Raw genomic sequence first — 14441 nt, forward strand, 5'->3', positions numbered from 1 at the left:
TTAGAGAGGCAACACTGAGATGGTTTGGGCACGTGCAGAGGAGGGCTAGGGCAGAGGGAAAGGAAAGGTAATGACTAGAGCTTTAAAGGAGGAAAAGAGGAAGAGAACAGAGGACGTTCACAGATGTGGTGAAGGAGGACATGCAGTGGGTTGGTGTAACACAAGATGAATCAGATGTAAGCAGATGATCTGCTGTGAAACTCCCTAATGAAACAATACAGCAGATAATAGCTGTGTGTATTGTTTTTATGCCAGGAATTACTTTTGAGAAGCGAGAAGATGGTTTTAATGGTTTATTTTGTTTTGCAACAGATGTGCGAAGTTTGACAAAACAGTAAAATTCAGTAAAATTCCTCGTTTCAGATGGAGGATGAACTGTGGGGCTGCGCCAAGGTGCAGTATTCAGTATATCAGGTTCGTTCCGACCGTGACTCATGCAAAGCTCCTGCAGTGTAACAAGTTTCCTGTAACCAAAATACCATTATAAAATTTGATCTAAGGTAAAAACACTTTTCCCATCTTGTTGAAAAAAATATTAAATCCACATTTGCACAAAAGGTTTGCTTCTAATCATTTCAGTTGGTTACTTCGATGCATCCCTCTCATTAGACTGCACATTAAACCAATAGAGAGTAAATATATTTCATATCAAGCAGGTCAAACCCTATGTTACTGAGTTCACATCAAATTCAATACAAATAATTGTTGACATGATCACCAAAATTGATAAAATTTTCATGCAGTTTGAACTGTGAATCTGCTGCTAAACAAGAACTATAACACAGACGAGGACATGTTTATTCAAATAGTACAAAAAAGAAAAAAAGAATCTGCTTCTACATTTATATAAAAAATATCAGTAACCAAGAAAAATGTGTGAAATAAGGCAGAATTTATGTTTCCTTTATATCTTAGATATTACTACTCAGAAAAATATATAAGGATTACTTTTAAAACTTTACTTGAACTGCATAAAACTCATAACCGTTCAACACACACTGAAGGTTAATTTTCATTAATATGAATAGCTCGTCAAGTCCATAATGACATATTTCTGTCCTATGTGTGGCACTTTCTTGCTAAACTCTGAACAACTGAATTAAAAGTTTTCCATAAAAAGCATGAAGTTCATCTATCCTTGATTTTCTATAAGAAAGGTATTTCTTAAAACACAACCTACATCTACAACTTATGTTTGTCATGTCTACAGCCTAAAACAAAACAACAACAAAAATAAATTCAGACAAATATAAAATCAGGGTTTCCGCTACATCAGGGGTGTCAAACTTATGCCCCACAAGATAATTATTGATTGATTATCCGAAAAACAGCAAGTGTAGTGGTACAGGACAGGTACACACTGCTGCCATTTATCATAAGAATAGGACAGCAAATTGAATACATGATCGGTACAGTTTGTTAATGTTATGGAAATAAAATGCATATGAGGTCAGCTTTTTAAGTGAGTGGGACACTTAACTAGTGTGACTTTTCATGTGATTTTTCAGGTTTGAGGCATAACTGAATCTTTTGTCACAGATGCTACAAGAGTGTGGCCTTTCACCTGTATGCCTTCTCATATGATTTTTTAAGTGTATCATCTGAATAAAACTTTTCTCACACACACTACAGGAATATGGCTTTTCACCCGTGTGAAGTCTTGTGTGAGTTTTGAATCCTGTTAAGTCACTAAAAGTCTTCCCACAGGTGGTACAGGAATATGGTCTTTCACCTGTATGGATTCTCATGTGTCTTTTCAACCCTGATAAGTCACCAAATCCTTTCCCACAGGTGCTACAAGAATATGGCTTCTCACCTGTGTGAGTTCTCATATGTCTTGTCAAGTGATTCACCTGAGTGAATCCTCTTCCACAGACACTACAGAAACGTAAGTTCTCTCCTGTGTGAACTTTGAGATGACTTTTGAATTTCAACTCATCACTGAAACTTTTTCCACAGGCACCACAAGTATGTGGTTTCTCACCTATGTGGACTCTCACATGTTTTCTGATTGCTGATGAATCACTGAAGTTTTTGCCACAAGTTCCACAAGTATGTGGCCTCTCACCCGTGTGAATTCTCAGGTGTGTTTCCAGTCCTGATCGCTGAGTGAATCTTTTGCCACAGGTGCTGCAAGAATATGGTTTTTCACCTGAGTGGATTCTCATATGATTTTTGAATCCTGAAAAGCTACTAAATCTTTTCCCACACTCACTACAGGAATACGGCTTCTCACCTGTATGTTTTCTCATGTGTGTTTTCAAGTTTACCCTCCGACTGAATACATTCCCACAGTAGGTACAGGGGAAAGGTTTCTCACCGGTGTGCGTTCTTAAATGGCCTTCCAATATTGATTTTTTTCTGAATCTTCTCCCACAGGTGCTACAGGAAAAAGGCTTCTCACCTGTGTGGATTGTCATGTGACTGTCCAATCCTGACTTCAGTGAGAATCTTTTCCCACAGGTGCTACATGGATACGCCTTCTCACCTGTGTGACTTTTCATGTGACTTTCCAGTCCCGCCTTTATTACAAATCTTTTTCCACAGATGCTACAAGGAAATGGCCTGTCACCTGCGTGATGTTTAACATGGATTTTGAAAGGTGATAAGAAAGTAAACTTTTTCCCACAGGTGTTACAAGTATATGGCTTCTCACCTGTATGTAGTCTCATGTGAATTTTCAAGTTTACCATCTGAGTGAACCTTTTTCCACAATTGCTACAAGTATAAGGTTTCTCACCCGTGTGAACTCGTGCGTGTTTTGCTAAGTGGCAGTCAAACCGAAATGTTTTTCCACAAGTTTCACATTTTATAGGCTTTTTGTTTGTATCAGTTTTACCCTGACTCTCTGATTCGAGACAGGTGTCTACTGTGTTACTCTGACTCTTATTTGTCTGTTGTGATGTGTTCTTCAGCTCAAAATGTATAATCAATCCTGAGAGCACATGCTTGCTTTCTTCCTGTTTTTGGCTCTCAGTTTCAGAAGACTTGCAAGAAAGGAGCAGGTCAGTGTTTGCTCCTGGAGTGACTGTAAAAGTATCAACCTCCTCCTTCACTGCAAGCTGCTCTCCCTCCTGACTGATGCATAGCTCCTCCTTTTCATCTTTAATCTGTGGGGGCTCTGAGTCCTGGTCCAGACTGGAGCTCCTCTCCTGGTTACAGACCTGCTGGTCTATGAGTACTTCTTCCTCCTTACAGTCATGTTGTAGTGGGAGGTCTGCATAGACAAAAATGATAGAAAACACACACATATTTGAGTAAATATCATGTAATTTGCCATTGGAAGTTCAGTTAGGAAGGTGGAAAAAGTTCTAAAGAGTAAAAACTATTTATTACATCCTCACGAAAGCCCTTAGCTGTAATTCTCCACTCTGCAGTAATATTGTTTTTTTAAAATCAGTATATACCTATGTATTTCTCTGACACATTTTAGATTTTTCTCTTCTACTTATTACTTTTTATATTTCTTAGAGGTGAATTTAATGCTTTAATTGCAATTAATTAATTTGAAAAAAAGAGAAATGCGTTAAAAAATTAAAGCATTTAATCGCACTTTGCGTTCCAAGCAAATCGGAAGTTTTGTCCATGTCATGATTTCCTGGTATACGATTACACTGATGCAAACAGCTACAAAAATGGAAGACTCAGAAGAAAGCATGCTGCTAGGACTGATCGCAGGCAAACTTCATTTCCAAAAGACTACTAAGTAAAACCTTGATAAAAGTTTGGTTTTGTGCAAATTGTGCACAAAGGAGTTTGCATACCACCAAATCACTTCAAGCTTACAGTACCATCTAAATGCAAAACATGTTGCAGTGAGCACAGAAACTGTGGGAGCTGTTAGCGCTAGCAGTCTAAGTACCAACAAAAGATGCCAGCAGTCCAAACTTGATGAAATGACTGGCTTCAGGACCGACATTAGTAAGTCAACATCGGACAACAGTTAGCATCAGTTGATCCAACTTTCCACCTGAAAGACTATTCAGGTAAATTCAACAGCTTTATGACACTGAAAAAGCAAGCAAAATTAGATGCATTACACACAGTCCTGCTAATACTAGAGGTGGGAATCACCATACATCCCACGATACGATATTATTGCAATTTTTAAAAATATTTTGCGATATTCAGATTCTGTACATAAAGGTAAACTTTATCAATATTCATTTTATCTAATATCAAAGTCTCACACTCAGTCTTTCTCTCATTTCAGTTTTATTGTTGACAAACTGAACGGTTTGTATTACAGTCCGTAATACAAACCGTTGTATTTCTTTTTTTCTCTCAGAAATTAAAAGAGTTTCAGTTTACAGCATTCATCTCCATGTCCATAATTTGATTCTGTCACCCACTAAAACCCTTTTAAGTTAAAAAAAACAAACAAAAAAAAAACACAACATTTGAGCTTAGAGGAAAATTTTCTTGTGCGAGCAAATGCGATTAATCAAGATTATTTAATTACAAAGCCTCTAATTAACTAGATTAATCTTTTTAATCGAGTCCCACCCCTAATATTTATTCATTTATTTAGAATAAATTGTACAAAGTTGCTATACATTTTAATGCATCAAGCAGGAGTAGCACTTCTTTTTTGATATTTTTCCACAGTACAATGTGGAAATCTTTACAGCCTTTTTTCAAAAAAAAAATAAAAATGTTTGGGCAATAATAAGTCCCAATTTTTAATTTTTAAGGGATGGAAACAACATAAACTAATTATTTGAACTCCACTTTCTGCTTTTATTTGGATAGAAACCTCAACTTTTCCAGGGGACCACTGTTGGCGTTCCTAAGCAACCGTGTCCTGGGTCTACCCCGGGGACTCCTCCCAAGTAGGATATGTCCAAAACTCACTGCCTAGAAGGTGTCGTGGAGGCATCCTTTAAACCGTATAATGTTAAACAGGCTGCCAGAATTATTTAGTTGTTTTAGCTGTGGAAGTGTCATAAAATCTGCTGCGAGTATGTGGTTTGTCCCTTTTTTAGGACTACTATTTCCTTCAACATCTGGTAGTTGTTTTGCTTTACTGTATGCTATAACTGTGTAATAACAGAGAATAATAACAGGAAAACACAAAACAGGAACATGAAATTTTACAGATTTTTACTGAATAAGGTACTCAGAATGTACATGAAAAAAAAAAAAGATTTGCAATTTGAACTATAAAACAGACAACAACAAATATGTGAACTTTTGTTTGTTTGTTTCTGGGGGGTCTCTAATTTTTTTTCTAAGCAAGTCCAGACATTTTTGGCCTCTGGTGGAACTCCAAAAAGCAGTTCCTTTTAAGCTGCAGGCAAAGGCCTACATTGCACTGCTGGCATTTCCAAGGAGTGCTCCTCTTACAGACAGTGCACTGCTCCCTTCCCAAGGTTGCCCTGTGCCTCTTTCCCATATCTCTAGTGCTCGTAGGGACAGGAAAGTGTCCTTGACTTGGGAACTCAGGCTTGCCATCCAAGCAAACACCTAGGAGGTGTGCAGCGAGCTCCTCCTGGAAGGCCTGCCGTGTCTTGTGCTTCTGTTGCTTGCTGATGCACAACTCTTTGTGAAGAATGAAACTGTTGGTAACTGCAATGTCCAGTAGATGCTGGAAAACTGTCCTGTTCGATCTTTTGGTTTTGCAAAGGACTGAATTTGTTCCTAGCATCTGGTCTGATGTGTCCACTCCTCCCATGTATTTATTGTATTCGGTCACAGCTGTCGGTCTGGGGACAGAAACGCTCTCAAAATGTCCATCTTCATTTTTCTGCCAGCGTAACACTGTGTCCCCACTGTACACAGGGTGGACGGTGGTACAGATGGCGACTTCTCGACTGTCCACCCATTTTACAAATAAAAGGTCACCATCCCTGATCCACCGAATGGAGCCTCTTGGTGATCTTTTATGGAGAGCATTTTCCTGAGAGGATGGAACACCCAGTCTGCCCTCCCTGTATGTACCACAAGCCCCAAATCCCTGCTTTTTCAAGTGTTGGAAGAGGCCGGGGCTGGTGTAGAAGTTATCACAGTAGACAATATAACCTGATCCCAGAGAGTCTTTGTCCACTAGTGATGTAACCACATCAAAAGAGAGTCCTTTCTCTGATGACAACTTTGATTTTCCTGTGTATGGCTTGAAGTCTATGATGTAGCCATTTACATCAGCAAGAACAAAAAATTTTAGCCCCCACTTGGTGGGCTTGGCAACCATCCTCTCTTTAACTGAAATGTGCTGCTTTGGGTGGTAGTTACTCATGCAACGACTTCTCATCATCTCAAGGAGAGGTCTGACCTGGTGAAATGTGTCATAGTCCTCTGTGCCCTTTTTCTTGCCATAGGCAACATCTTCTTCTGGATCACTGATATGAATGTTAGAATTGATGGCCATAAATCGGTCTTTGGACATCACAGTGGCAGGAAAAGGAACATGAAAAATTGTGTTACTCCTCCAAATGTCTACCATTTTTGGAAAATTGCAGACTGCCATGTAAAGTAACAAGCCCAGGTACTTTTGGAGTTCTTCTGGTGTAATTTCCTTCCATGCAAACGTTTTGCCCTTTTCCTTTTTTTTTGCCGCACTCTTGTTTGTGTTTTCACACAAGCATTTTAGTGCTTCGTCATCAAAGAATTTGGAGAAGATATCACCTGGGGATTGTGCAGCATTGAGAGGAGGTTGAATACCAGGGGTTCTCTTTGGTCTGAACCTTGGTGGTTGAGGGACAGCATCATCTGGGTCTGCCTCTGTTCTCCAAGCCACTGGACGATGTGGCGACCGGCTGCGAGAGGCATCACCACCAACTCCACGGCCTTTCCGATGTACATGGCACCGGCCTCGACTTTGGCCACAAATGGCACGGATCCCTGCTGTAGTCCTCAACATGAATGAATGAAATCCACCCCACCCCAGCAAAAAAAAAAAAAAGGAAAGAAAAAAATTTCTGTTATACTTGCTGACTCTCTTTTCTGTCAACCAACCTTCGTTTTCACAGGGTTGCGTTCACCCTGTGCCTGGGATAATGAACCTAATTTCAATAGAAAGTGCAGAACCTCTGCTTTCAGAAACTGTTGCCATTTTTTCAATTGTGTGAACAGTTCAAAAGTTACGGTAGGTTGAAAAAACCTGTCACCAGCGACGGGTTAGGGCTTAAAGGGTTTTAAAAGCCTGAGGACTTTAGAGTTGCTCCTTTCAATACAGAGGTGGAGAGGCACTTCTGACCAAACTCCTTCAGAAGATGCTCATTTTCATTTCCCATCACCTCCCCACAACAGATATAACATGCACAGCAAAAGCAGTATGGGTTCCCCTTCAAGCTCCACTCTGCGTCACTTTCTGAACATTTGAGATATCTAACTTCTTCCACTTGCAGGAGCAACTCATCCCTGACGCAAAATTGACATTCACTCCTTTCTGGCTGAGAACCATGACCTCATTTTGAAGGTGCTAGTTATCTTTCCAAACACTTCACACTTGGCTACAAATGCAAGTTGGATGATAAAACCAAAAATAGTCACATCAACTGTGAAGAGCAGCGAGGAGATTCTGAGGCTACCAAGGCAGAAATCCTATGCCGCTTTGCAATGCTAGAAATTCTGTCACTAAAAATTATGAAGAGAACTGGTGACAAAGGGAAGCCCTGTCAGTTCAACTCCCACCAGGTGTAAACATGAAACCAAGCTGTCACCACAGTTGCACCGAGTCCAACTCCTTTCAGTTCCCAAGATGGTTTTAGAAGGACTAGCAACATCACCTCATCTTAGATGGTTTTCAGATTTTCTGAGAAAAATGCCCAGACATCAGATCGATAAAAATAAGTCATTTAAATCAGCGGTCCCCAACCCCCGGGCCTCAGACCGGTACCGGTCCGTGAGTCGTTTGGTACCGGGCCGCGAGAGTTGAGGCTCAGGTGTGAAATGTATGATTTTCAGGGTTTTTATCGGTTTTCAGCGTTATTTTGTTATCGTTTTTATCGTTTACTTGGTTTTTCTTGGTCTTTTCACGTGTTATGAATAAATTTTCTTTTTTTCGGTAGCGGTACTAGTTTTATTTTGTTGTATTTATCCGCGACACCTTAAAGGCCGGTCCGTGAAAATATTGTCGGGCATAAACCGGTCCGTGGCGCAAAAAAGGTTGGGGACCGCTGATTTAAATGATTCAAATTAAATAACCAAAGTGCTGTACTCAGACTGAATAAAATGCTGTAGTAAAATCTAATCTTTACTCCAGGGGTGGGGGAACTCAAGGGCCAGTGTCCTGCAGGTTTTAGATGTGTCCTTGATCCAACACAGCTGATTTAAATGGCTAAATTACATCCTCAACATGTCTTGAGGTTTTCCAGGGGCCTGTGAATGCACTAATCATTTGATTCACGTGTGATGACCCCGATTGATATCTAAAACCTGCAGGATACTGGTGTTCTGACAAACCATCCTACTTTGGCAAAACATCCTACCGTAAGTAGTTTATGCACATTTCTGCTGTCAAAGAGTAATTCCAGCACAAATTTAAGTATGTATGACTGTTTGCCACTTAACTTTGCCCATCAGAGTATACTTGTAGCTCATATTCATAAAGCTAGGATGGTTTGTCACTTCATTTTAGCTGTTAAAGTATGCTTGTAGGTAACATTCACAAAGGTAGCATGGTTTGTCACTTAATTTTACCAGTCAAAGTATGCTTCTAGCTCAGATTAACAAAGGTAGGACAATTTGCCACTTAATTTTAGCTGTTAAAGTATGCTTGTAGGTCACATTCACAAAAGTAGGATGGTTTGGCACTGAATTTTACCCATCAGAGTATTTTTCTAGCTAATATTCACAAGGGTAGGACGGTTCGCCACTTAATTTTGTGTTGTGCGCATGCGCAGAAACAATGGGTAGGATGGTTTGTCAGGTACAGAACACTGGCCCTTGAGGCCTGGAGTTCCCCCACTCCTGCTCTACTCATTGCAGTTTTCCCTTAAAAATTTCCTGTGCCTGTAAACAAATACGAAACTTTGAGCTCAAGGTCAAAGTTATTAAGATTCATATTCCTGTGTCATCTCATTAAGAACTTTTTAGTTGTACATACCCAAGTTTTCTTTTGGTTTCCAGATTTTATCCAGAAGACTGAGCCGTTCTTTACCAGTCCAAACGATGATACCATCAACCTCCTCCTTGACTACAAGCTGCTCTCCCTCCTCACTGATGCAGAGTTCCTCCTGTTCATCTTTAATCTGTGTCGGCTCTGGGTTCTCCTTCTCCAGACTGGAGTTCCTCTCCTGGTTACAAACTTGCAGGTCTGGGTCCTCCTTAATCGTCACGTTGTTGGAGGTCTTCTGTTGATCCGAGTCCTCCTTGCTGGTCATGTTGTTGTGGGAGGTCTTTGGGAACAAATGTACACAAGAAAAAGGTTAGTAATGTGATGACATAGTACAATGCAGTAAAACCCTTGGATTACTTCTAACAGAATTAGATTTTAAATGTGGGAATACTACACATATGTAATTAGAGTCAATTTTGCATCAAATGTTCTTTGCAGTTTTATAAGAGACCGTTTTTTAAAGATAGCGATGAGGTCATAGCTGTAGTGATTTACTGAAACATGGAAAAATACAGAAATAGTGTATACATGGAAAAAAAGAGCCTGTCTTACTCTAATAGCTTAACAATCAATATTTGTGATAAACACCTTTATTCTGAACTCAGTCAAGCGTTCGCATCATTTCGTCTTTAGGAATAGTTCTTCTTGAAGGACACTTCAAGCTGGATGTTGTCTTTTTGTGGTGTTCATTGTCAAGAAGTTGACTGCTTCACTAATGCTGAAAAATAAAGCTCTGCTAAGACACTTCTTAGATGTTCTTTTTGTTTTCCTGATCTACTCGGTACACACTGATAAGAACTTGAGCCAAACTTTTTTTTTCACATTTGGATTCATTACTCGCTTGATGACTCCCTCACTAACAAGTCTCATCATAGGCGATGCTTGCAGATGACAAGAAAGCTCGGCTCACCGTTCCCACTACCAGTGTTACTAAAACAAATGAGCTCATATATGCCATTGCCACAGAAATAATAGAAACACTTGGGTATGAGATCAAAAACGCATGCAGAGAAAGTCTCCTGTGGAGAAGAAGGTTGGAAGCCAAAAATCAGGGAAGCCCAGAGGGGGTTTGTCAGCTAACAGAAGTACTGAACGACAGGTCCTGGGTGACTAAGATATACAACAAGGTGCAAATAACTAAGGCTCTAGAAACTGCAGAACAAAAGCTCACACCTCTCGCCACTAGGCTGAAGAGACAAGCAAAGGCCAAGAGAATAAATTGCCTCTTCTCCAAAGATCAGTCCAAGGTGTACTCTCAGCTACAAGGGAACAATAATAAGAGGGCACCCAGAGCTAAAACTGAGCAACACTGGAAGAACATCTGGGAGAAAGAGATGTTGTATACCACGAGCGTTAAGTGACTTGTGGACCTGAGAGCAGACCACGGCAACCTCCCAGAAAAAGAGGCAGTCAACATTATGGACCTGAGGTGATCCACACCTACCATCTGAAGCACAAATAAATGTGCTCATAACAGCAGGTACTCACCCAGACTGACTAACACAGGGCAGAGAACGCCACCATTGAGCTACCAGCTGATTACCTGCGTCTACACAACATGGAAGCTCGTCCCACCAACCTAGCTAAATAGGTACATGAGTCAACACATAAGTGCATCTCTAAAAGGAGTAAGGCAATACTTTATCGATGCAGGGACACTAAATATTGATACGTTATTATTATATAAATTATCTTATATATTATCATTATTATTTTTGCAAATACAAAGTGAACCTTTTAATACTGGGATAATAAAATCTGTTGCTTTTCAGTCTGTTGTTGCTGTTCTAGTGAGTACAGCAGCTCAGGAAGTTGGCAAAACAAAGATGAAAGCATCAGAAACAAATCACAAAAGTGCCATCTGTGTTTTAAACAAATACATGGGCTTATTATGGATGTTTTTAACAAATAGGAAAGACACAAATGCTCTCAGAATACTATAAACATAAGGGCTCATCCCATGCAACACAACAGGATGAGTATACTGCCCTGACTGTGGATATGAGCAGGGTTGTCAACAACACTGTGGTAGCGTAACTGAAGAGGGGGATTGGAGTTTATAGCACAAGCTGTGTCTGTTCCCCATTTTCTGACTGTTGCTGCTGTCCATAAAGCTAATCAAAAGCTGAAATGACGCTATTGATAATACTGATTTTTGTGGCACATTACTGTTGCATTTACTGTGTGTGTGTGTGAGAGAGAGAGAGAGAGAGAATGAGAGAGACTGTGACAGGCAGACAGATTTGAGACACTGTGGCTTTTGCTGCATGTTTAAGACGCTGGAGCTCAGGCATAAGTCACTGCCGTGTGTTTTCATGGATAAAGCCAAATTCAGGTTCTAAAATGAAATAGAAATAAATGAAGTGTAAAGTTGATGATAGCAGAAAGATTAGCATTATCTTGCAATGTGTGGACATCGCAGATTCATATGCAACTATGACGACTCATTATATCACAGGGAACTGGCGACTGCTGTCTCACAACTGAACTAAATCTGCAGTTCGAAAAAAGTAATATATCACAGTTTATCTTATTAGAATACTCAGCATGTCACAAAATGTTACAAATTGTCTTAAACATCGTATATACTTGTATGTTTGTACATGTTTCAGTTCATCACTGCAGCTATGACCCCAACTTTCCCTGTAAAAAGAAAAAAATTAAACATTAAACTGTACAGGTTTAGAAAAAAATCATCATTATATATGATCTCTCATAGCCTATGTATTATATCCCTATATTTAAATTAAAATTACATGAATTCTGCTCAAGGTTACAGTTTTACTATATTCCTTTTCAGCTTAACTGTATGGTTTTAGAAAAAAATAAAAGCAAGGTGCACTCAAATCACATAATGTGTGACTATTACCATGTCTGAACTGCAGTTACATTAGTTTTCACAATAACAAACACAACACAACTGCAGCGAGTATCGATTCAGGTTGACCCAGACTCCGTTCATGGTTATCATCATATTACAGTACACTTTTCTGTTGTCACTTTATTATACAAAACAATACACCAAACAAAGTCTTCTCAAATAAAGTCATTTCAATTCAATTTATATAGGAATTTAAATGATATAAATAGTCGCCTCACAGCGCTTTATATTGTGAGGTAAAGACCCTACAACAGGGGTCTCAAACTCCAGCCCTCGGGGACTGGGGTCCTGAAACTTTTCCATTTGTCCCTATTGCAACTTACCTGAATGCAATTAGTAGGTCATTCGTAAGACTATAGAACTTGACTGTAAGCTGATGTGGCAATTCAGCCATTTGATGTGTGTGATAGTGTTACAGGAGCTCATGAGTGAATGAACATGGTGCAATAAAAATATTTTTAGTACATTTTCCCAAACACTTACATTTACTTAAGAGGTTAGGGGTTGCCACTTCAGCATGCAGTCAAGTTCTATACTCTAGCTAATGGCCTTATAATTTTATTCAGGTCTGCTGCAACAGGTAGGGACACATGGCAAAGTTTTAGGACACCGGCCCTCAAGGACTGGAGTTTGAGACCCCTGCCCTACAATAATACAGAGAAAAACCCCAAAAATCAGATGAAAAACGTAATGTGGAAATTACTTCTCCATATTCACAATGCTTTTAATTTTAACTGCAAACAGAAAGAGCTGGATGAACATTTTACAACTAATAAGGTTCTTAAGGATTTCATGTATTTACAGGGCTCAACCTGAAAAGGAATCCAGTGAAACTGTTGCATCAATTCAAACATGATTACTGCAACTACAGTTCATAGATGGTAACATTATAAACAAGGCAACATAATTTAAGTAGATTTTGCCTCATTTTTTTCTTAAATAATACAGTTACGAGATACACTACTACAAGCCTTAAATAGTTTAATATGTATTATGAATGTATTAATGTATTATAACGTATAATGTATAAAAACCTATACGGGACAGCGGAGTACAACAGTAGTTCTGCAAATAAAGTAAAATAAAAACAGTTTCAAAGTTGCAGAATGGACGCGTGTTCCTTTGTGCTAGTCACTCGGCACCCGTACCACAATGTCGGGAATAGAGGAGCAGCACAACTGAAGGTGCGGCTTGCTTGACCGCGACTTCTCGAATAAGGGTTCCGGGCAAAATTACCGCTTTAAAAAAAGAGAAGCGCTTGTTTTACTTCTATAAACACGATTCGATGCTGCTCCTTGATTTTAGTCTGTTAGCCTAAAACAACAAATCTGACTAGGATCCTGCATGAGTCGGATTCTTGTGTTAGTTCATTGAGACCGCTACACTTTCACGTACCTATTATTTGTAACTTTATCTCGAGTTTCCGGTTAGTCTCTACCAGTCTGTGCTCACGGTTGATGTCGTCCTCATACTGGGAGATCGTTTCTGAAGATCTGAGAAGATTTCGTCTTCAGCAGCAGCTAATCTCTCCTCGACAAACTCTTACCGATGCCGAAGACTGAATTGTTGAGCAGTAAAGAGGCAAGTCATTTCCGTTCTCCTTCTTTTTCTTCTTCTATTGTACTTCCGGTAGAATACACGCATCAACGTCGCATTGCTGCTCTCTTCAGGTCAGTTTGAAGCTAGTCCTAAACGAAATTAAATAGCTGACTAACTAATAGTATGTCCATACATTTTAAAAAAGAAATGTCAATATCTGTAATATCACGCTGTCAGATTGTTCATAGGAGTCATGACGTGTAACGATGGTGTTGCATTCAGGGACCATGGGAGAGAAGAGATTATCAAATATCCTAAAACAGTTCAGTGCTACAATCCATTTCAGCCTCCATAAACAGACAACTAGAAGATCACCATCATCACTCATGATGTTTGATTATCATCTGACCGCTGTGCTGTGCAGAGATGCCAGAACAATGATGGAAGGAAAATAAAATAAAAGTAAAACACAGATTTAAATTGATGAAAAAAGGAAAGACCTCAGTCTATTTCAGTTTAACAAACTCAGCAAAGACATCAAAATTGATTGAGTTATCATAATATAGACTAATCCATCATAGAGCGGCTGAGTGAATGTGGTCTGGACTCTGTGGAGGAGAGTCATGGTTTCAGAGACGCTGTAGAAGGACAAAATACCTGCTCTGTGATCAGTGTTGGGGAGTAACGGAATACATGTACCGCCGTTACGTATTTAAAATACAAAATATGAGTAACTGTATTCTGTTACAGTTACCGTTTAAAAAGGTGGTATTTAGAATACAGTTACTTTGTTGAAATAAATGGATTACACGGCGGTACTTCCCTGTTTCATATTGTGGCGGGTCAGGACTGTTTGGGTTTTGTTTGACAGCTACGTTCTGTTGTTCCAGGCGGCAGCGTTACGGTTGCCATGGTTACACGGTGACGCTCTCTCTGCGTGTTTCCTGGGTGAGAGAGGCCTTT

General features: G+C 39.6%; 1 protein-coding gene across 1 annotated transcript; it reads right to left on the reverse strand.

The window, feature by feature from the left end:
• Positions 1-287: 287 nt before the first annotated feature.
• On the reverse strand, positions 288-13545 carry LOC102790994 (uncharacterized). Its single transcript, XM_006804584.3, has 3 exons — positions 13335-13545; positions 9047-9338; positions 288-3217 (listed from the first exon to the last, which is right to left on the reverse strand). Exons 2-3 carry the CDS (start codon positions 9321-9323, stop codon positions 1476-1478), a joined length of 2019 nt encoding a protein of 672 aa, XP_006804647.2. The 5' UTR covers positions 9324-9338; positions 13335-13545; the 3' UTR covers positions 288-1475.
• Between the last annotated feature and the right edge of the window lie 896 nt (positions 13546-14441).

This window comes from Neolamprologus brichardi, chromosome 18 (genome assembly GCF_056152115.1).
Source record: "Neolamprologus brichardi isolate AB-2024 chromosome 18, ASM5615211v1, whole genome shotgun sequence".
NCBI classification, from domain to species: domain Eukaryota; kingdom Metazoa; phylum Chordata; class Actinopteri; order Cichliformes; family Cichlidae; genus Neolamprologus; species Neolamprologus brichardi.